At 36.9% G+C, this 23,607-nt stretch overlaps 1 protein-coding gene across 1 annotated transcript in view; it reads left to right on the top strand.

Moving 5' to 3' along the window:
* Positions 1-6,031: 6,031 nt before the first annotated feature.
* Positions 6,032-23,607, top strand: part of Fam174a (family with sequence similarity 174 member A) — a 40,141-nt gene continuing 22,565 nt past the window's right edge. The window contains exons 1-2 of the mRNA XM_004841731.3: positions 6,032-6,701; positions 22,752-22,886. Of these exons, the coding sequence (XP_004841788.2) occupies positions 6,271-6,701; positions 22,752-22,886 (566 nt within the window). The 5' untranslated portion in view covers positions 6,032-6,270. The remainder of the gene's footprint in view (positions 6,702-22,751; positions 22,887-23,607) is intronic.

Below are 23,607 nucleotides of genomic sequence, written 5' to 3'. Positions count from 1 at the left end.
ACCTGTAACGTAATTGAGGAGAGGTTCATTTTACTTCATGGTTTCAGAAGTATAGTCCATGGTCACTTGGCTCCAAGGCAGAGACATCATGGAGAAAAGATGGAACAAAGAAATGTTGGAGCAAAGCTGCTCATTTTATGGCAGCAAGGACTCAGACAGAGCTCAGCAAAAGAGCACCTGTGAGAGATTTGCCCTTTAGAGTGTACATCCCCAGTGACCTACCACCTCCACAGGGGTACCACCTCCTAACAACACATTGAGGCATGAACATCAGTGGATTCATTCAATGATGAGCAAAGTGCCCCACCATCCAGTCATCTCTCCAGCATCTGTTAATTCAGTCAAGTTAAAAATTTCCATTAAAGGTCACAGGTATAGCATTATTTGCTGCACCTCTCTGACTTTTATAGTATTGCCGTATTTTAACTTTCACCTACATTAAAATGGGTGCTCATAATTTCTGTAAAAAAATGTATTGCTTTTAATAAACTTGGAAATGGTTAAAAACAGATGTTTTTAATAAATTGAGAGGATCAAAATATGGATGTATTCACAAATTTAATTTCCTTTTCCACTTGTAAACTGAAGTTTCTATCATTCCATTCAAGCTGAAAAATATCCTTTAGTATTTCTTGTAATACAGTCTGCTTGAAATGAATTTCCTCAGCTTTCATTTGTCTGAATATATGTTTGTGTTATTTCTTTTGGAGAACAATTTGCAGTGGATACAGAATTCAGGAATGATAGCTTTTTGTGTTCTTTTAGCATTTTGAAGATGTTACTGCATTGTCTTGTCCACTGATTCTGATGAGAACGTTCCTTCATTTGTGTTATTGTTCTTTTGTATATAATACATCTTTTTTCTGTAGCTGCTTTGAAGATTTTTCTACTTTGGACTCTGATTTGTGTCTTCCTGCTATACTTAAATGTAGCTTCATTTTATTTATCATCCTTACTCATTTCTGATCTTGAAATTCTAAGTGAAAGCTTTTCATCCATCAGTTTTAATCTCTCCTTCTCTCTCTCTCTCTCTCTGCATATATACATTTAATTGTGTCCACAAATTCAAGGGTTTGATCTTCCCATTCACTTTTCTGGAATAACTTTATGTCTCTGTTCTGTAGACTGTAGTTCTTATTGATCTGTTTTCTAAATTCTCAGCCCTCTGATACCACACTCTAAATTGATGACAGTCAATCTCCAAACTGTTTGCTTTAAGAATCTTGCTGGATCTTAAAGTGAGTCTGCCACTTGTGGATGAACTGCCAAACGCTCAGCCACAGACTTGTGGGAAACTCTCCCAGCCTTCAAGACCTCCACAGACTCCCTTCTCTTAATCCCCTGTACCACAGATTCTACTCACTGAAAGAGCCCAACACTCTGATCTCCGCCTCATAAGACAGACTTCTGTATTCTGCTGAAAATCTTAGTAGCTGCAGGGCATCTGGGAAGTTGTGTTTCTGTAAAAAAAAAAAAATTATGTGGCTTTCTGTTGTTTCAAGAATCACAGCCCATGTATATGGACATTTTTCTTGAACAGATATTTTGAATTCTAAAATTTATTCACATTTCTAATTGGTTATGCTCTACCTACTTAAAGAAAACTTTTATTTCCTTCTTATTATTGAATTGTTGCCCTTTAGTTGTCTAACATTACAATTCTGTCTTCATATGATCATTTATAATAACTCTCTTGTGTTCTTTTTGTGACAATTTCATATTTTCTTTTCTAGACTGTTGAACTCGTTGAACTTTTTTTTTTGAACTTCTGTCACTTGATGTGTATATTAGTTACTTCCTTGTTGTTGGGACAAAATACACTACACCCACAAGTTAAAGGAGGAAAGGTTTATTGTATCTCACAGTTTGTAGAGGTGAAGCAAGACTTAAAGAAAAACAAATTCTTCTCAGCCTTGGGCAGTTTCTCCCTCCTGAATCACCCCTCCCCTTTCCCTTGTAGCTGTAACTCCTTCTTCTGGTAAAGATAAAACTAAAACTGTGTCCTGTAAACAAAGTTTATGACACTCTGTTATTCATAAGACTATCTCCTTTCAAGGTTAAATTACAAAACTACCTGTCCTTGTCCTGTTTCTGTAAACTCCTTGCTACGTCACTAGAAAGACCACCCCACTTTGACCAAATGTTTAAAAACTGGAAACTTTTCTTTGTTCTCCACTTGTCCTTTGGACATTAGTCTGCTGAGCCGGTATTCAGCTAAAACCTGAAATAAATCTTCCTGTTTCCCAGTGGTCTCTGTTGTTTCTTTTATCCTGCAACAGAGGCTCAGCCCATAGTTGACTGGCATCAAGGCACAGTGGTACAGCAGAGGAAAAACAGTCCATGGTATGGCAGGCATGAACAGCAGTGCGTTCATTTTTTTTCCCCTTTTTATTCTATCTAGACTGTAAGTCTATTGATTGGTGCTACCCATACCTAGGGTGGGTCTTCCCTCTTCAGTAAATCCATCATCCACACCCAAAACCACACAAAGCTAATTAGTGGACTAATCTGTTATCACATACCCAGGATCCAGTAACATACAGCATAATCCAGTCACTCCCAAAAGCCTCACCTATGATTGGAGGAAGCTATGGAGGATATCTAGGTGTGAGCCATAACAAAGTGGGAGTTTTCTGCCAATTAAGGTAGAAGAGCATGAGATTCCTTCTATAGGTATGCTAATAAATGATCATTATAGCTGATCCTCATCTTTAATGGATATACAAGGAGATTTTGATACCAGAGAATATGTCCTGAATTTTTCCTCCATTCTACTGAACTGAAAATGAAATCCTATTAATATCAAAGTTGCTCTTTTTCCTTATTGTTATAAAACACTTGGATTGTCTGCTCAGTGTTATAAAACACTTGGATTGTCTGACCTTAACCTTGAGAAAATCCTGACTATACAGGCCTCTTGTTCTAGAAGAATAAGAGAGGAAACAATGGACACAAACATGAAATAAGCCTGCGGCTTGGAACCAATTTCAGCTTAGGTCAGTCAACATCTGCTTTATGGAAGATATGTGAGAAACTCTTATTTTCTGTATAATACAGAGAGTTTTTGGCTATTGGTTATATAGCATTTTGTGTCAACAGTTGATTGAGAAAATAAGCTAGAGTTAAATCATAGAAATGTTTGATTAGGAGAATACAACGTCTCATATAATAATCCACTTTTTCTGCTAGACTCCCAGAGTTCAATATTCAACTCTATTGTTTCTAATCATATGAGTTTTGGTGAAATCAATTACCCAATGTTGAAGTTTCCTCAGTTGTAAAATAGGAACAATTATGGTGTATTTTTTGAAGGTGAAACAAGCTAATCATTTGTTTATCTGATAGCATGAAATCTGGTAGATACTAGGTAGTTCATGTTCACAATCATTATTCAATTAAAGCCAGTGAGTTCTGATATTATTCAACAGGTCAGTGGTTTTTAATTATGTTTCCATGAAATATGATAGTTTGGTTGACTGAGGTTTTTTTTGTCTTTGATAAAATATATTGGCCTTTTTTCAGTATGCAGTGAGTTTAAGAAATTTGATAACAATGTATTCTAGAAACTTTTATCTCTTATGTATTTTACATCTTTAGTACTTGGGACAAACTATAATTCAAGTGACAAATAAAAGTGTAATATATTAATAGAAAAATTCAGAAACAACCAATTATACTAACTTGAAATCTAATTTTTAAGTGTATGTGTGGTACTGGGGTTAAACCCAGAGCCTTTATGTTAAGCTACATACCTAGACATTTTATTATTTCTTTTTTTATTTTGAGACAGGGTCTTCCTAGTCACTAAGTTACCTAGGCTGGGCTCAAACTTGCAATCTTCCTGCTTTAGCCTATCAAGCTGCTGGAATTAAAAGCATGTAACTCTGTACCTATCTGAAATCTATTCTAAATAGAAGTATATGTTCACAGTTGTATTTTTTTAAATTGCACAAGCAAAACACAGTTTTATGCCTGAGCACTTGGAGGAAAGATATCCCATTAATAAAGATGAAATATAGAAGGGTAAAATCATATTTTGGAAGATAGGAAAGACGATGCATGTTCTCCTTCTTTCTTTCCTTCTCTACTCTTTCCTTGAGTTGAGTGTATCGGGAAAGAGCAATGCAACATTGCCAGAGACCCCTGCAGTGGTCCTGGCCTCCTGAAAGCCAGTACAATATCTGTGAGATAGGAAAGTGGGAATTAAAAGAAATACAGATACAGACTTGAGAAAATGAGTCTTGGGGTGATCAAAGCTGCTCTGGGCAGTAAAGACAAAGAACTCCCAGGACATTCAGTGTTTTCTCATTACAAGTGTGGGAAGGGGGCAAGCTGGGAAGGCCTTGGGACACCTGCTGATAACAAGTATCAAGCAGGCAGGACTATAGAAGGAGGGCACAAGCATCTCTTTGGTGAAAGGGAGAAAGGGCTAATTCAGAGGGGAAGAATTCAGTTGGAGTCAGTTGACCTTGACTGGGAGTGAACTCAGCCAAGCTCTGCTACTTCCAATGTAACACAGCCGAATTGTGGAGGGGCAAGAAGCTTGTGCCACTATAGCCTGTTAATACTGGGCAGAGGGGTCTGCTACATAATGCTGGACTTTCTTGGGAGGTCGAGGAAGAGTGGCCTTACGACATACCAGTTTTCTGTAATATGTGGTTTGGGACAAAGATCTATGTAAGGAAGGTGGGAAATCAAGCAAGCTATTTTATTATTGATAAATATCAGTTGGAAGCTGACATTTGGGCTTCTTCAGCCAACATTCAAATGCTTACTCCTGGCAATTCTATCAGGCTGAAGCAATGTATCTTCCAGTTTCCCAAAAGCAGCTAAGACTCATCCTGTCCACCTTATTTAAAATTGTCCTCTTGAAAGTTTGTAATGTAGATCACATGGTAGTTTTCATTTATAACATACACTTCAGAATTCAAACTTAGTGTGATTATTACTGTTATCTTTGCTTGAGCCTAAATATATTTCTCTTTCTTCCCTAGTTTTTTTGAGGTATATCTGACCAATGTAAATTTCACACATTCAAGATGTGCACTACGATGATTTGATTCACATATACACTGTGAAATGATTACCATAGCCAATTTAATTACCAGATATACTACCATATATAGTTACTATTTCCACTTAGTAGTATTTTGAGGTTTTTCTATATATGTTTACAATGTAATACTATTAATAAAGTTTATAGATACATAGAAAACACTAAATACACTAATGTAATTTTTTTCTTCCTCATTTATTAGTTATGCTAATAGGTTTTATTTTGGCAGATTTGTACATCCACAAAAATACTTTGATCATTTTCTACCTTTCTGCAATAGGGGAGTGCTGCAAGAACTCAGTCTGAGCTCAATTTCAGTAAAAGAAACAAAGAGCTGGAGAGTTTCAAGTGCTTGGGTAGGCAGATCAAAGGCCACCTGTGCTTAATACTTGACTATACCCAAAAGAATAATTGAACTTTCTTCTGTCTCCACCACTGGAAGTTTTCTCACAACTTGAAGGAACCCGCAGAGGTTAAGGCCCTATCCTCCACAGAAATTAAGAGATAGGGCACTATTGTTTTTTACATTTTAAAGGAATGACTTCCAGGTTCCTGTAACTGACAAGAGCCTTTTATAAAAAGACTTAGATTTTAAAGGGGCAGAAAAAGAATTTACAACTCTACATTGTCTAAAGTGATGTAAGTAAAGTCAGGGGGCCTGGAGACAAAAATAGTCTGTTTTGTCATCAAACGGTGGGGTACTAAATCAGTCTTGGTTATTGATTAGGTGTGTTTTTGCAGTTTTCCATCAAATAATTCAAATTATGAGCTTCATATATTTTATGGTTCCCGTATGGGAAGAGTTGATACACATAACTTTTTTTTAATACTTTCTCACTCTCACCTATCCCAGACCTTCCCCTTTGTATTAAATACAGAAGTTCAAGAGTAGCAAACAGTCCCTAATGGTCCTGCCAGTCTAGTCACCATCACTATGCGTGCGCCGTTTTCTCTGAACGTCTGACGTCACAAAGTGCGTCGGGCCCCTCCATATTAGCAACTGTAAGAGTCCCTAGCAGCAGTGGCTGCTGAGATGTACGAACTTCCGGTTCGCCGCCGCCGCCGCGGCAGGCACTGCTGTCTCTTGCCACCTGCCGTCCTAGGCAGTAGCTCAGGATCCGGCCGCCACTTTTCCTAGCGCGCCCATGGTCTCTCGTGGAGCCAGGGTGGCGGGCCAGGCGGCTGCGACGTGGTGAGAGGACGGCCTGGGGACTATGCCTGCCGGGCACTGCCGCTGCTGCCTCGGACGCCTCCTGCCCTCCGTGCTGCTCCTGCTGCTGCCCGCACTGGGCGGGCCCACGCCCGTGCTGCGGGCCGCCGAGGCCGCGCCGGGCCCCGGGCCTCCAGACTCTGGCCCGCGGACCCTGCCGCCGCTGTCCCCGGGTCCCACCGCGGCGCAGTCGCCGGGCCAGGCTCCGGCCGAAGTCGCAGGACTTCATGGCTCAGAGGGCAATGGCAATGGCAGCAACCCCGGGGCGGGGCTCGCAGCGGAAGATCTCGGGGGCAAGGCTGGGGAAGCCTCCGTCGGGGGCGGCCTGGCTGTGAGCCCCAGCCCTGGCGACAAACCCATGACACAGCGAGCCCTGTCCGTGTTGATGGTGGTGAGCGCCGCGGTGCTGGTGTACTTCGTGGTCAGGACGGTCAGGTGAGGCGAAGCCTCGATGGCCACCCTGCGGCCTGACAGGGGCCGACCCGTTTCTGTGACCCGCCTTGCTCCCTCCGGCCCGCAGCTTCGGGGGCGCTACCCCAGGGAGAATGTGAGGGTGACTTAGTCACCCATGCTACCTTTGAGGAGGGGGGCTTAAATTGCCCAGAGCTTGCTGTCTTCATTTATAAATCAGTACCCCAGCGCCTAATCTCCGTCGAGCTGAAGCTCCTTCAGCCTCAAAGGACACTCCCTGAAATGGAAGGAATCTCATACTCCTTTGAGTTTCCATCACATTATCTTATGATATTTCTCCCTTGCTGCTCAGTGCACTCTCTTGCAATTAACTTGTCAAAATTGTGCCTACCAAAATGCAGATGCTTTAAGAGAAGGTTATTTACATATTTGAAGGTCTTACTGTGCTTTGTTCAATACTGCAATAATAGTCCTGAAGAAGGGCCTTATTAGGGATATTTTATTTTTATAAAATTTGGAATAAAAGCTTTTTCCAATCAGATATGTTAGTATTGCCCAAGTTGTACTTAGTTGGGAGCCCCATCTCTGAAGAGTTGATTTACAGAGCCAGGACTTCACCAAAGGAAGCTGAGGTGAAGCTGTCTAGAAGTTTCTTCCTCCATAAAATGCGAGTAGGGAGTAGGTTTGCAGAATGGTAATTGTTCATTTATTGTTTTCCAAACTACATATTTTTCCCATAATTATCTACACTGTACCATTATTTAGTGTATATTTTTAAGTTGATGGTTTAAACCAAAAATTTTCTTTAAAAAAACCAAGTCTTCGTTATAAATAGAAAACTAACATCACTTGGTTTAAATTTCTCATTAAAGGGGTGTAGTGTAAGCCACTGTTTCTGGACATGTGGTCCTAGGAATCGTGAAGGGGATCTGTCTTGAGACCTATTCTGGTGATGTACAGTATTAAAATTATTTTCCAAATAGTACATTCTTGTATAAGTTTATAGAGTGCAAAACATTCATTGATTATCATTTCAGATTCTGCATTGCAACTAACATTAAGAAAGTAACTCTTGTCAAGTTTTGGTGTATCAAAAAAAGAATAACCACTAGTATCTGAAAGGCTATTAAAATGCTCCTCCTCTCTTCAAGTTCTGTCTGTATAAAGCTGGATTTTCTTCATGTCCGTCAACTAAACAACACATTGCAAATGATTGAATGCGGAAGCAAATATGAAATTTCACCTCTTTTCTGTTTTTATTTTCTACTATCATTTTAGGCCAGATATTAAAAAGATTTGAAAAAAAAATTTTTAAGTGCCATTCTTTTCACCGTTTTTGTTTTTTGAACATAGTTTTTAAATAAAATTGTTATTATAATGAATTTTTAATCAATAGGCCTGTAAAATTTTCTTAGGTTTAATTAATATTTTAATAATAATGTATTTAATTTATACAAATAGAAATTCTTTGGAAGCCCTGAGTAATTTTCAAGACTGTAAAAGAATTTAAAGTTTTGAGAACCACCAGTATAAGCAATTTGATTGAGTTAGTTGTTATTGTTTCACCAGGGCCACCAAATCCAGGCTTGCTTTTTGTTACAGGGGAAGTTAGAAAATGATCTACAGATGTTAAACCCTTATTGTCAACAAATTAAGACTTCTTAATCTAAAGAAAGATGAAAAGAAATTTGAAGCAAATTATTTTTCTCACTGTACAATTGTTATTTAGCACTGTCTGTATAATTCCTACAAAGATCCAGGATACACTAATTATTATGTTTTGTATTAACATAAATTACGGATGGGGTGATAATTTTCTTGGTATATCCCTTATTTGTTCTTCCTTTTGCTTTGGCTTTATTTATAATTTTATATACAAATGTTTATTGGCATGGCATTTCAGTCTTCACTGCTGTGCCACTTGGAAAAATAGAGTGTGTCCATCAGATTCTGTTGGGTGACTTGGTATCATGTTGTATGGGCACAGCCAAATTCTGAACGATGGCTAATAAACACTGCATTCTTTAAGCAGCATCTATCACATTCATGTAGTCCAAGTTCTAAATTTATTTGGCTACCTAACAGCCAAAGCTTGATTGATGCTAATAAATCTGGGCAATGTTCAGGACCCATACTTTCTGCTTCCAGATTATGCTTTTCATCCTCATTTTGGTAGATGCTCCTGTTGGCTCCCACTTGCAAATATGTGTGACAGTGAACCAGCATCAGTTATTTGTGCCAAGGTGAAGAATGGGCCAAAATCATTATTTCTTTAATTGATATGAGGTGACACTAAGAATATTTTACTTGTAAAACTGTATTATATTGAGCTCCATAAAACTTCCAAATTGTTTTGCTTTAATTTGATTGAGTTACAATGAATATGAATATGTGGCTAGAAATAGTATCTATTTTGAAGCCACAAATGATCTAGAGAACTATCAGATTAGTTTCTGTAGAAATTGAAAAATATATGCGAGGAACACAGTAGGAACAGATTAGGTGTCCTGAGATGAACACATACTAATATCTGTGAGGAGAGACTCATCTTATTCTTTTCTGTATTCCTAGTGCAACATACAGTGGACACTGAATAAGCATTTGCTTATTCCATGGATGGAACCTTTAAACCATGAGCCAAAATAAGTCTTTCTTCTTTTAAGTTGTTATTTCCAGGTATTTATTTCATCAGACTGACAGAAAGCTGACACAGTAATGATAAAGATTATTATTTTTCTTCTTTTACTTTTCTATTTTATTTCTTCTGTAATACAAGAATTCTATGAGTGCTTCTAAAGTAGTCTTTTCATTTTTTTTCACACGTGATAATTAAATTTATAAAGAAATACTTGTTTTATCTGCAGTTCTGAGAGGCAAATGTAAATAAGTTCTAATTTGTCGGGTTTATTAAGGCCAGGAGAGTGCTTCCCAATGTATTTTTATATTTTCACACACGGAAATTTCTATCTGTAAGGGATAAATGTATAAGACTATGTTTGTAATGTTAATTCCCCTTAGGACCTGCCTAGTGACCTAAGAAGCTGAGAGGAATTTTGTCTCAGTTCATCAGTAACCATTTGCATGTATGGCATACTGATTAGGACATTTTTGTAGTCTGATGCTGAATATCAACTATGTAAATAATTAGATAAGTATTATGTGAGCTATATTTTTTAACTTAAGCAAATTGGTTCATGGTAAGTTTGAATGACTATTATGCCACCAAACTGGTGGAGATTGGGACTTTAAAGATAACAAAGAAATAATGTTTGTCATCAAGTATTTTTTCATTTATTGAACGAGGATCTTTGCTTTTTGTAATAATGTAGTGAACTTTTAAGAATATAGCAATAAGTGATCAAACTAGTTGAAGGAAACTGTCCAGAAATCTCATTCCTATTAAACAAGGGCATTTGAAAATCCACTTAATACCATAAGAAAAACTATTATATTTGTATAGAGAACTTGAAGTCTGTGTCTCTAATCAACATGGGTCATTTATAAACTTGGCCTATAACTGAATGTTCTTTCAGTTAACTTTTACTTTTTGTATTTTTCTGTTTCCCCAATGATTTTAGATGTGCAGGTAGGCGGAAGTTTTAGAGTTGAAGATATAGCAACATGTCTATTTAAATACCAGTAGTGCTTAAGAGTCAGTAGAGAAGAAACTTTTACCTTTTTTTTTTTTTTTTCGGTACCGGGGATTGAACTCAGGACCTTGTGCTTGCAAGACAGGTGGCAGCACCACTGAGCTAAATCCCCAGCCCTTAGAAGAAACTTTTAGAGGTAAAGGAAAGTAAGGAAGCTGAGAAGACAGGGAGAGGGAATCTAAATAAAGCTCACATGGTAGAAATAGCACGGCAGATGGAGAAGAAATTGTCCTTGCAATGTTCCCATTTCTCCACCTTTCATTCTCCTCTCCATGTTGCCGTTTGACTTCTCATTGTGCCATCTGAAATTGTTCTTGCCCAGGATAACTAGCGACCACATTGTCTCAATTTTATGGCTGTTCTTCCTCTGTTCAGTAACAATGGATACACTGGTTTTTACGTTGGCTTCTAGGATATCTCTTCTGATACTCTTTGAATTTCTACTCTCTTGCTTTTCTAGAAACTTTTTTTTTTTCTTTTGCTTCTGCTGTTAAGACTGTCCTATAACTCTAAAGTCCTGGAAAGCAGGGTCTGAATGAAAGGCTGTGTCCAACTTTTGTAATCCAAAGACACTCACTGAAAGTTTATGGAAAGGAATGACTTTCTCTCTTTCATTCAGTGTTGTCTGCACCCTTTGTTTCTTACTCCTTTGTGGCCTGGACTGCCTGTGTGTTCTGAGTGATCCATCCAAAATTAATTTCTTTACTGCAAAGTCATTATTTACTTTATAAGTTACAGACATGTATAGTCACCCAGCTCCTTATTGGGCAGAAGTAACAGACTCCTGACATTCAAATTTGAGAGTCCTTTTTATCCTTGAGCAAACACGGGCCTCACTGTTTTAATTAGGTGAATGACATCATATCTACATAGTTTCTCAAACTAGAAACCTGAGTCACCAAAGTCTCTCTATCTCGGTTGCCATTTATATCATCCATTTTCAGTGTCTAAGTGTTTCGAGTACATCACTACTTTGTGAATGTCATTGACTTTATATTAGCTTAGGCTCAAAATAGCAGTTTTTGTATTAGGTATTTTTCTAACTTCTTTCTCCATTCCAAATATACATCTTATTCAATTTATCTCCCATGCTTATTAGTTAGAATTGCTGTTACTGGGACAACTACTTGATAGCCAGAAATTAAAGAAGGCAGGTTTATTTTTGGCTCACAATTTCAAGATTCCAGTCCATGGGTAGCCGGCTCCAGTTCAGTAACATCATGGTAGAAGTGTGGAGTAGAGCAAAGCTGATCCCTTCCTGGTGACTGGGAACCACAGCAAAGGGGAAGAGTGCCAGCTAGAGATATACCTCCCAATGGCATGCCCCTTTCTGATCTGTGATGCGTCTGCTAATCCAGCCAACAGTAACCATTAAGAGTCACAGATACCACTCTTCTTTCCAGAATGTAATTCTGATCATGATGTGTTTGTATTTATAATCCTTTGTGTGTATTATGCAATGTGGTGCCTGCTAGCTGTATGTGGCAATTTTAAAACTTAATTGCAATTAAGTAAAATTAAAAACTCTAGTCCTTGAGATGTACTAGCCTTGTTTGAGTGCTTAATTATAATATCAGTAGCTACAGTATTGGACATATCACTACAGCATAGTTCCATCTTTACAGAAGGTTCTCTAGGGAAGCACAGTTCCCTGGCATCTTAAGGGATGAAGTTCAACCTTACATACTTGTCAGCTGCATCTAAACACACTGTTTTCCAGGACAGCTGTGCTCTATGTGGTAACTCAGCAATCTAACTATGATTTTAGGATTTTGCCATTTCAGTTTAAGTCTTCCATACTTAGCAGAGCTTATTGAGAGAGACTAGAGAATGCACAAACTTTTCCTACCTCCACCCAGAAATGGAACAGTTAGTTCTATTCAAGTTTTATTCCAGTCAGATCTGTACATGAGTCTAACTATACAAAGGCCAGGGATTAAGTGTGTATATTGAGGAAGTGATTGAGAGCTCTAGTAATGTCAGCCATACAAAGGGATAGAGCAGAAGGTTATAACACCTGGAAAAATGCTCAGGTTCCCACAGAACCCAGAGTTTGAGTTCTACTTTTGGCGTTTCTCTGCACTACTCAATGAATTCGTGAAGGGATAGATTGATTACATTTCTTACTCTTTCACTGGGATGAACTTGCACCTTCTAGAATAGTAAAACACATACCATAACCATAAATAATATACAGGTAATGATTTTGCAATTAAATTGATTTAAATTATTTCTCCTTGTTTTCTTGTGAAGTATACATATATAAACACACATTAATACTCATTGCAAAATTGTCCTAACTTCAAAAAGTGATGATGCCATAGAAAACAAATTGTATCTATTCTTTAATTGCCCGTTTTTCTTTTTCCTTCTTGTTTTTGGCTAACATAATTATAAAACTATGTATATTTCTCTTACTCCATAGCTTCTGATATCTCTTATTTTGCTTTCTCTTAATTTTGGTTTTCCATGGCCTGTTATTCCTTCCAATACATATTTTAGTGTCATCATGAATCCCTTCATCTTTGTCACACATTAAGACTGCCTTGTGGTTATTTATACACATATATGTATACATCATCCCGGCACTGAACTCCCAAGGAGATATTTTGATTGGCTGTCTTATCTTTGGAGTCTGGACCACAACATAGGTCATAATTTAGCCTAGAGATTGAGTGTTTTGGTTTAGAAAAGTCTCAAGATCATATTACTGTGTGTGAAACTGGATAATTTTATGTGGTAGAAAACAATACTTCCTATTGAAAAGTTTATATGTGGTATGATTTTTCTTTGAGGATTGGGACCAGTAGACATGGCAGATGCTATGACAGCATGTCTAGTGCCTTGTTTTTCCATCTTTTTTTGGTGATGGGACCCCAATATGTAAACTAGCTAAAAGTAGCACTGTGTTTATTGGCCACACCTCTGTAGAAATCAGGACTCTTAAGGAGCACGACTTGAAATCTGTTGTGTTCTTTATTTGGGCTGTGCAATCTCTGAGGAGAAAATATGATGAAAAACTTAATGATCTAGATCTAATACAACTTCTGTGCTAAGCTGAAAAAAAAAGTGTACAATAGAGCTATGAAAAGTCAGTGGGAATCTCTGTGACTTGTTTTTTGTAAGATTGAAGATTGCTGGAAAACCGTATGATCAGCTTTCAGGATAGAGGACTTACTAATAGAGTCTATTTGAAGGATTCTTAAAAAGAAAGTTACAAGGAAGTAAGCATTGAGGAAATGGAAAATACCAGTGAGACTTAGAGAGGCTAAGACACTTAAGTGCTTTTATCAGTTAGATTTTTAGTGCTAATAAATAGAATACACAGTTAAAGGTGACTTATATAAGGACTGGGTTTTTTTTTTTTATTTCTGGTTTTGTTTTCTGTTTTCTTGTCATGAATGTGAACAAGCCTAGATTTGGTTCAGTGGCTTTTTGCAATTAGCAAGATTCTGTATTTTTATTTTTGTCTCCCTGTAGGAGGACTACTCTTAGCTCGAAACGGTATGTTTTTACACACTAATGTCTTACACAGATGCAGGATGCAAGAACGAGACCTGAAAAGAGCCTTTTTTCTCCCCCTCCCCTCTTGTTCCCTCCCCTTCTCTTTTCTTTCAAACCAGGGCCTTCACACCTGCTAGGCAAGTGCTTTACCACTGAGCTACATTTCCAGACCCTTATATTCATATTTTATTGATTAAAAAAATGTTCCCAAATCTCTACCAGAGATATTCACTTCTATCTCATTTCTCTCAGCTATTTCATTTCCCCATCCCTAGACAAGGTCTGGCAAAAGAAAAATTCTATTTTTTCTGAAGGGCTCACATCATTTATTGTGATCATTATGTACTCCTTCAGGCTATGCTTTATTGTTCTCTAAACAAAATCATGGATCTCTTAAGCCAAAAGAAGAACGTCATCTGTATACCAAAAGCAGATTCTGTTACAGTGGTCAAAACTAAAAGATAGACCAATTAAAGTAATTGTACTTGTTAATGCAAGTAGATGCCAACCCATTATTTCATAAAAAGAGGATGAACCAGAAAATATATTCCAACAAAAAAGTTTGTCCAGTTTTGTATAATGTGTGATCATTGTATTATGGATCATGACTGTTTTGTCAGTTAATTTTGTGACCTTGGTTAAAATTGCTTTATTAAAAAGACACTAGGTTAATGTTTGAAAACTCCTGCTATGTAGTCAAATTACTTTTGTATGACTCCTAGATGTACCATTTATAGCCCCACATTTAATTTTCTCTAAATCTTCCCTTTTTGTATATAAAGTAAGGGTACTTAACCTTGTAGGACTGTTATGAGGATTATAAAAGCTAATGTTTATAAGCTACTTAACTCAATGCCTGTCTTATATGCATGCAAAGTAAATATTGGCTATTCTTACTGGAATTGTTTCGTACCTAGAATTGCAATTATGATATATTTTTAACATATTTACTATGTTTTCCTCCCTCCCTATCATTGTTAACTTTTATTTTTATGCCTTAATTTTCATCATTCATAGAGGTTTTCATTATAAATATATACATATATTTGTACTATACAAGTACACATATATATTATATTTTATGTATGTATTTTATATATTCTCCATATATAAATTTCAAACCTCTATTTTGTGTGTACACACACATGTATATACATATATGTATATATATACATATATGTATATACATATATGTATATATATATATATTTATAAATACAAGTTCCACCAAAAGAATGTATACACACTTCAGGAAAAGAAATATCTGAAAACTAAGGACTACTACTTGGAGCACCTCTTATAATTGTAAAGGTCAAAGATAACTTGTGTTAATCTCTTGATATCTCAATAAATTTAGTATTAAAGTATTTATACAAATTTTTCTTTTCCTGAAGTAAGTATACATTTTTTCAGCAGGCCCTGTATATATGTGAGTGTGTATACACATACTCATCTGTGTGGTATCTGACCTGAAACTGTGACCAGCAAGAAAGTAGATGTGACCAGCCTGGAGATGGAGTTAAAATAAGAAAAATGAAGGAGATTGTAGAACTCTGAAGGAGTCGGTCATAGTGCCAGTCAGAGGCCAAGAGGGATGAATCCTGGGAGTACTGATTTATTTAAATAGGATTTTAAAGTTGATCAAGAAATAACTATGCCGAACTTTTAGAAATGGAGGTCAGGAGGATTTTCAAGACTGAAATCCTAAGCTTTAGGGACAGAGAATACTAGGAAATCCATGTAAAGATGGAGAAGCGAGATGACAAGGAAATTATGTGCCATACACTTTCATATGGGGCCTCTTAAATCCAAGTTATATGACATTCCCTTGGTATTTACTTTACCTGGGGTTATCATCCAGAATACTCTCAAGAAGAGGCAACTCTAAGCACAGTGACTGACTGTACGTGCTATATTACAAGGGACTAGGTGCAGAAGGTGTCTATGAGAGAAAACAATATTGCAGTATCGTAAAGATAGGTTTAACATGCTTTTGATCTTTTCTGCATTGACCCTTGGCTATTAGCAGTGAATATTTTACTGGAGATGAACAGGGGTAGGAAACCTTCCTGGAGGAATCTTCTGTTTAATGATACATTGCTCAACACTTTGATAGTGACAGAACTTGGCAACTGGCAGGCCACTAAACAGGACCCAAGAAAAAATTACCAAAAGGAGCCGAAGGAATTCAGAAGCACAGTGATCTGAGACTGTCAAAATGGGGTCACACACATCTCAACACTTCCTGTGAGCTTTGTTGTTAGATATCAGAATGGACTGATAATAATGATCTTAAGGGTTTAAAATCCTCACTTTATCCTGAAAGGCAGAAGTATCTCTACCATGGGAAATGATTCCATGTAGAATGCACTGAGTTTAAAAGAAGGAAAACAAAAAAGCCCATTTGGCTCTTCAGTAAAGGGTAGCTGTGTTACAATGGGGTAACTTTGCATACTCAAAAGATAAAATTGAAACTCCTTTGCACAGGTATTAGGGTTTGGATCTAAAATATGCCCCAAGCCTCCTGTGTATATGGAAGGTGACTGGATCCTGGAGGCGCTGTGCCCATCAGTGGAGTCATCCAGTGCCGAGTTCAGTAGCTGAATGTGCTGTTAGCGAGCTGGGCCTGGTTGCGGGTGTGTCACTGAAGGTGTGACCTGGAAGGGTGCCTTCTTGTTCCTAGCTGCTCCCTTTGCTCTCTGCTTCCTGGATGCCATGGGAAGTGCAGCGTTGCTCCGTCATGCCCTTCCCCTTGCATTTCTGCCTTGGAGCCAGCCAACTTTGGACTGAACCTCCTTGAAAAATGTAAGCTCTCTTCCTTTAAGTTGTGGGTGTTGAGTATTGTCCTCCAGCAATCAGAAAGTGACTAAGAATATAAGCTAAATATTAGTGGTTCTAATTTGGGTAGGAAGAGTGACAATCACCTATGATGTACTTAAAACATCTTAACTGAGAATCTAAAAGGTGCAAGAGTGAGTACATGTTTAATGTACTCAGACATTCTAGTACTTTTTTTCTGCTCTTGAGCTGAAAGGCTATAATTCACCTCCTGAGATCCATATTGAGATTTAGGAATTGGAGCGCTCCCTTTGGTTTTGCTGTGGGTACTTTCAGAAGACACTTTTCTTACAGGTTTATCACAGAGGTCATGATAGCTAAAATTTTAGCTATGTTTTACAGAGAAAGTGCATGAGACAGTATATTGTGAATCCTTGTATTACATTCAATTTATTTAACATTTACTAAGCATCTTTATGGTAGAACTTGTGCTGTGAGTATAGCAGTGAACAAGACAGATACAGCTCCTGTTGCTGTGAAATTAAGGACTAGTACGGAGAACAGATTGTTACTTAAATAAATGTAAAAAAGTGCACCTTTGATAAGAACATTGAAAGCGAGGTACATGGGTACTATGGAGCCAATAATTGGAGTGTTACCTAGCTAACTAGAACAGAGGGCTTCCCTAAGGAAGGTGAGAGCTAGGGTGGGGCTGGGGGTATACAGAAATATTATGAATACAGAAACATATGAGTTTAATGTTAGAAAAAGCATGACCATGATAAGGGACTGAGCGAAGGATATGTAACTGGAGTGCAGAAAAGAAAGTGGAATATGGTATGAACGCAATGTGAAGCTGGAGATGTTAGCATTAGCCATCCTGAGCTCACCCTTGGAGGTCATATTATAGATTCCTGACCTAATACTGAGAAATGGGAACCTGTTGAAGATTAGAGGGCTGAAGAGGAGGCCAATATGTTGCTGGGGTTGATTGGAGTACCCAATTAGGGATCTACTGTAAGAGGAGAAGAGATAATAGAAGTAGTATGATGGAGCAATATAAAAGAATTTCAGTGATTCTTGGAAAACAAAAAATAGGACCTCGCAGTTGGGCCAGCTATGGAGATGCATTAGTGAAATGTACTCTGAGGAGGACCAGCTGCAGGACACATGTTCGGCAGAGCTTCTAGTTGTCACAGCTGTAGACACAGCTTCTGTGCCAAGATCACCGTCATGAGCCCATTCCCAGCCAGTGCCTGAGGGTAGCAGAGGCTGGCTGTCCTGACTGACAGGGGGTTCCTGGAATGGGTAGCCTCTGCTTGAGACATGTCATCTGATCAAGAATCCTTTGGAAATCTGCTGCAAGCCATGGTTCTTCCTACCCAGTCGTCCTTTTTTCCCCCCTTCACAGGTGTCAGAACTACTTCTTCCTCTCTAAGTTCTCCTTGCCTTTTCTAATTTCCTCTCTATCCTCTATAGACCTTTCCCCTAATAAATGTCTTACGTTATTTATGAATTTAGTAGAGCAGTGGTAAAAAAAAGAAAAATCCCTCAGATGAGGTGGCTTAAACAACTGAAATTTATTGTCACCTAGTTTTGGAGGTTTGAAGTCCAAATTTAAGGTACCGGCATGGGTGGTTCATCCTGAGGACTGTGGGAAAAGGGCCTCTTCTAGGCCTGTTCTTGACAGATACATGACTGCTTTGTGCTCATCTAATAGTCAGCCTGTCTGCATGTCTGTCTGCAAATTTCCTTTCCTCCTCCTTGTTTTTTCCTCCTCCTTGTTTTTTAAGAACAACAGAATGGATTAGAGCCCACCTTAATGATCCCAGTTTAACTTCCATCTGTAAAGATCTTGTCTCTCACATCACATTCTGCAGTTCTAGAAGTTAGGCTCTCAACATACTTTTTTGGAGGACACAGTTCTACCCATAACACATCCAAATCCCCACTGATGTCAGCTTGTTGAAGAAGTAGAACTGAAAACTGACGGGATGTGCTATGGGAATGGAATTTGAAAATGAGAAAGATATAAGATCAGTCAAAAGAATTTTTACTGAGCACCAAATTTGGATTTCCTAAGATTGTAGACCATTAAAGTTGTAACTCACATTTATTTCCTTATGTTTCTACGTCAAAATAAAAACCAGACTCAAATTTATTTTTGGTCACTAATTAGTGAAATTAATGCTTTGTCATCTTTATACTAAAAATAGTCAAGACCAAAATTCTATCCTGTATGAGTAGTTTTATATTTATTTATTGAGATTTTTTTCTGTTCAGCTGTGCCTAATCACACAGGGCGCGCATGCGCGCGCGCGTGCGTGTGGTGTGTGTGGGGGGGTTGTAGGGGAGTGTGTATGCGCACGTGTGAAATATATACCTCAGCCTAGTTTGAATGTGCTGTAGAATAAATTAAATATTTTTATGTTATTCCATACTAATACATACCCTATAAATGTTCCATTAAAAGAAAAAAGAGATGAATTGAATCAGGTAGAGACAGCAAGTTACATTGATTGGTCTCTCTTGCATAGAGTAATAAAATGAAGTGGAGTTTTATTCTGTTGTGTTTATTTTATGTGGCATCAAATATTTTTACATAAAATCTTATCAAGCTTGCTTTAGAAATTTTATTTTGATAGTGTAACTTATGCATGTTATTGAAACAGAAATAGTTCTTACCAACCAGAATATAATGAAATTTTAAGAAATCTGCATCTACGTTAAAACAGTTGTTTGAATCTCAACCTGAGTATCTAGAAGAAATCTAATCCAAAACATTTAACCATGCATGCCATGTTATGAGTGAACATAATTCATTACAAGAAACTATTCAGCTTTTTTCTTTTGCCTTTTCGGGCTTCTGTAATTTTTTCTCTGTGTTTCTAGATAAAGTTACTATTTTTGTATTAGTAGCCAGCAAAATATGGTTTCATATTTCAATATGTATTAGGTCTAAGAAAAATGTACATATTTTAAATATATGTTTATAACACACTATGAAAATTTGGATGTTGTGAAGTTAGTGAAACATTTCTTTGTGAGAAAAACATAAACGTTAGCTGTTAAAATTTTAAAACCCACTTTATTGTTGAACAATAATGCACACTTGTGAAGAATCACTGCCTATAATATGTATATTTTATTGTATTTCATGTTTTTATAGCCATGTAGCTATCATGATCGTGGACTGAGGAAAGACATTTTGGGAGAAATAGCATTTAAAATTTAAATTCTATTTAATAATACAGGTTTTTAAAATTCCATTTATTCGTGTAGGATTAGAATATATACCAAAGTATTAATTTAAATTGCACTGCATCCCATATTTATTTAGAACTTAACAATATTATACCTATTTGTATGTTTGTTTTTTTGTTTTTGTTTTTGTTTTTTGGTACCAGGGATTGAACTCAGGACCTTGCGCTTGCGGGGCAGGCAGCGGAACCACTGAGCTAAATCCCCAGCCCCATATACCTATTTGTATGAAATCAGTTCTTTTCTTAAAGAGATTCACGTTTGGAAGATAGCATTTATATCTTTGATTAAACAAATCTAGAATATAAAATATATGGAGAGTATATATATTGACAATATAGACTGGCCAAATCAGAGTGATCAAATATTTATACCGCACACAGAAAAATAATATTCGGCAGATTTGTTTGGCCATTTCTTACAAGGGTAGAAATTCTTTCAAGTTATAATGAATATCTAGAGAGTGGAGAAGAATAAGACTTTAAGACTTATGAATGTATCTTGTGATAAGCAACGACCAGATTAGCAGCAGGTTGAAAATATAATGTATATGACCTGAAAGAATCAAATTTATTTCCAAAAATTCCTTCAGATAACATTAAGTTCTTCATTGATTAAGAATGCCAGATGTTTGGGAAGCCATTTGGTTTAGAAAATGGAGCAAAAGACTGAAAAAAAGGGAGGAGATGTTATAACTATCAGTATGCACAGCCAGTCCTGCCAGGGAGTTTCAATCAGGTTAATGGATTCATTTTTTTTTAAATCAAAAGAAATTATGGAAAGCATCGACCTCTCAAACATATATTTAAGGAGATATTATTAAACTATGAGGAACTAAAGGAGCAATCATAACCTAAATTTACTTCTTTCCAGAGGCAATGCTCTTACACATGTCTTAGTTCATCTTAGTTTTTTATTAGTGTTTCTTTTAATATCTTTTATAGTTCTAATTAGAAGTTGGCAAACAGACTAAATCCTAATCCATTGATATTTTTTAGTTGGTAAAGTCTAGGAGGTAAGAAAATTTTTTATAATTTTAAAGGATTGTAAACAAAATGAAAAATTAAGATAAATATGTGGCAGAGACCATATGTGGCCCGTAAAGCCTAAATTATCAGGCCGGAGAAAATTATTTAGACCTCTGGTTACATGGTGTGTGTGTGTGTGTGTGTGTGTGTGTGCACATGCATACATACATGTAAATATGTACTTGTTAATTTAGCAGTCTGAGCATTTTTAATTTCTAGTACAAAAAGACTAATTTATACTTCACGTTATCTTATTTTTGCTAGTTATAATATTTCTTACCCCTTTCAACTGTTTACATTTGAAACTGTAAACACTATGCTTGCACCACTGTTATTTGACCAATCACCTTCAAGTGGGAATATAAATAGGTCTGCCACCAATGATTGGTGGATATTATCTTGGTTTTTGTTTAGGCTTAGTAATATTTATAAATTTTGATTATTATGATCAGACACTACACATGCAGAAACTAGTATAGTGCTTTGTGTTTATTAAGCCTCAAGTATTTGTGGAAAGTGTGCACATATACATGTGTGTTTGGTTCCTTTGTCTTCCAGGACTTCCCATGGTCATTGCTTATTGCAGTTAGTGCTATAGTCTAAAAGGTTATTATCACAATCTTATTACATCAATCAAAGTAAATCCAAATTTGAATAAATCAGGTTTATGATCACTTGTTGAAATATCTTCTAATTTGTTTTTAAATAGATACTTTGGTGAAATCCCTCTCCCTCCTTATGGAGTTGAGGCTGTCACATTGTTGGTGACTTAGACACTGATTGAAAGCGTTGGTTTGGGATCACTGAGCTGTAAATTACTCTGACTCTTAACAAGTATTTAGCTCTCCACACCTTAACAGGTCAGACACTTTTAGAAAGTGATCTTGCAGTTGAGTATAAGCAAACATGGTTGCCTCCCTCATGGAACTTAGTAGGACAGACACATGAATGAATACCCACATAAATGTATGCACATATGAATGTAAGGTGAGCTAAATTATTTGAAGGAAAAGTTACTGGAGAGAGAATCATGGTCTAGAAGTATAAATCATAATATATTTAACACCCTAAAATCTTCATTTCTGTAGGGTAATGTTTCTGTAACTTCAGGATGCATCAAAATCTCAAGAAGTTTCTGTTAAACATAGACTTCTGGATTCTATGTTTAAATTAGGACTGGGTTAGGCATGAAGATTTAATTTCTTATAATTTCCTAAGTGATTGTGATTCTGCCAATCCCTAAAGCCTTCAAGAATGTCTGATCTTGGACAGAGGGTTTTAGCACGTTATAATCACCTTGTGGAGCTTTCCTGCAGTATTGATACTTAGTTCCTACCCATGGAAACTCTAGTTTTATTATGATCTGAACATGGGGCTTTAAAAAAAGTGGTTAGCAGGTTTTTCGGATGTGTAGCCAGGGTTGTGAGCTATCAGACCCCTCTCCCCCTCCCACACACAATTTCTTACTCTTACTGGTGTGGAAAATACTTAATCCTTCTTAGCAATGAGAAGGAATGGAGGACCTGGGTCAAAGACTGGAATAGAAAACCTCAATACAGATGTGATACCTGAGCTAAGGTTTAAAGAACTAGCTATCAGCACAGCTGATAGGGGCAGAAGAGCAGGAGAAATATTTATGGTGCCCAAACATGTAGGAGTAAGTTTTGTATCATGACTTATAAGTAGTCCCTCGTGGCACTTTGATGATGTAGCTGAAATTTAACGCTTTATGCATTGACTATCTCCTGTGTTAAAAACACATGAATAATTTATTTTTAATTTACAGTATGAAGTAAGGATTATGTATACCACATTAAGCTAATTTTTATTCACTAATTTGTTTTGTTTCATAGGATGAGAAGGAAAAACCGAAAGACGAGGAGGTATGGTGTTTTGGACACTAACATAGAGAACATGGAATTGACACCTTTGGAACAAGATGATGAGGATGATGATAACACTTTGTTTGATGCCAGTCATCCTAGAAGGTGGGTATTTTGGAGTTTAATTGCATGTGTCAGGAAGCAAGTTTTTGCTAGAAAAAATTGAATCAGATGTTTGTGTAACAAGTTTTATACTGACAGATTTTATTCAATTTTGTTTATATAGTGAAAATCTTTGTGCTATGCAGCCAGTAGCTCTCATTCACAATGATGTGCTAAAATAGACACAAACAGTATAATACGGCCCAAAAGGATTTTATTGTCAAATTTGTTACAGAGCTTTGACTTTTAAGTTACTCATTTGTGCAATATGTATTAACTCTGGGTGTGTGTGTGTGTGTGGTGTATGTGTGTATGAGAGAGAGGGAAAGAGAGATTCCCTAAACTTGATTTTCTTTTTATTTTCTGAGAATATTTTGATTTCCATTTGGGTTATTTGATTTGCTGTTAGTGCTTCCTGGCAGAATTGTGGGGTTAAAGGCTCATGGTCTGATTCTGTAGTTATAATGTCTACATCAGATCTCTTCTCACTGTATGTTAAGAACCTCCCTAAGAGGTTTGCATGAACAAAATTACAAGGTTATGGAATTAGTTTCGATCTAAATGGAATGAGTAAAAGCGACAACAAATATTCCACCCAGTGAGGAAGGATATGTTAAGATAGAGGGAGATTTTTTGGGTGAAAGAAAAGTAAGATTCCAGATTCTGGTACAAATTCAAAGACCCACAGAAATCTTGTGGTTGAAAAAGAAGACACAACAAAAAA

This window comes from Heterocephalus glaber, unplaced genomic scaffold (genome assembly GCF_053883595.1).
Source record: "Heterocephalus glaber isolate CG9 unplaced genomic scaffold, H.glaber_assembly_v1.0 deba00001465, whole genome shotgun sequence".
NCBI classification, from domain to species: Eukaryota; Metazoa; Chordata; class Mammalia; order Rodentia; family Bathyergidae; genus Heterocephalus; species Heterocephalus glaber.
This window is presented reverse-complemented; position numbering and strand designations above follow the sequence as displayed.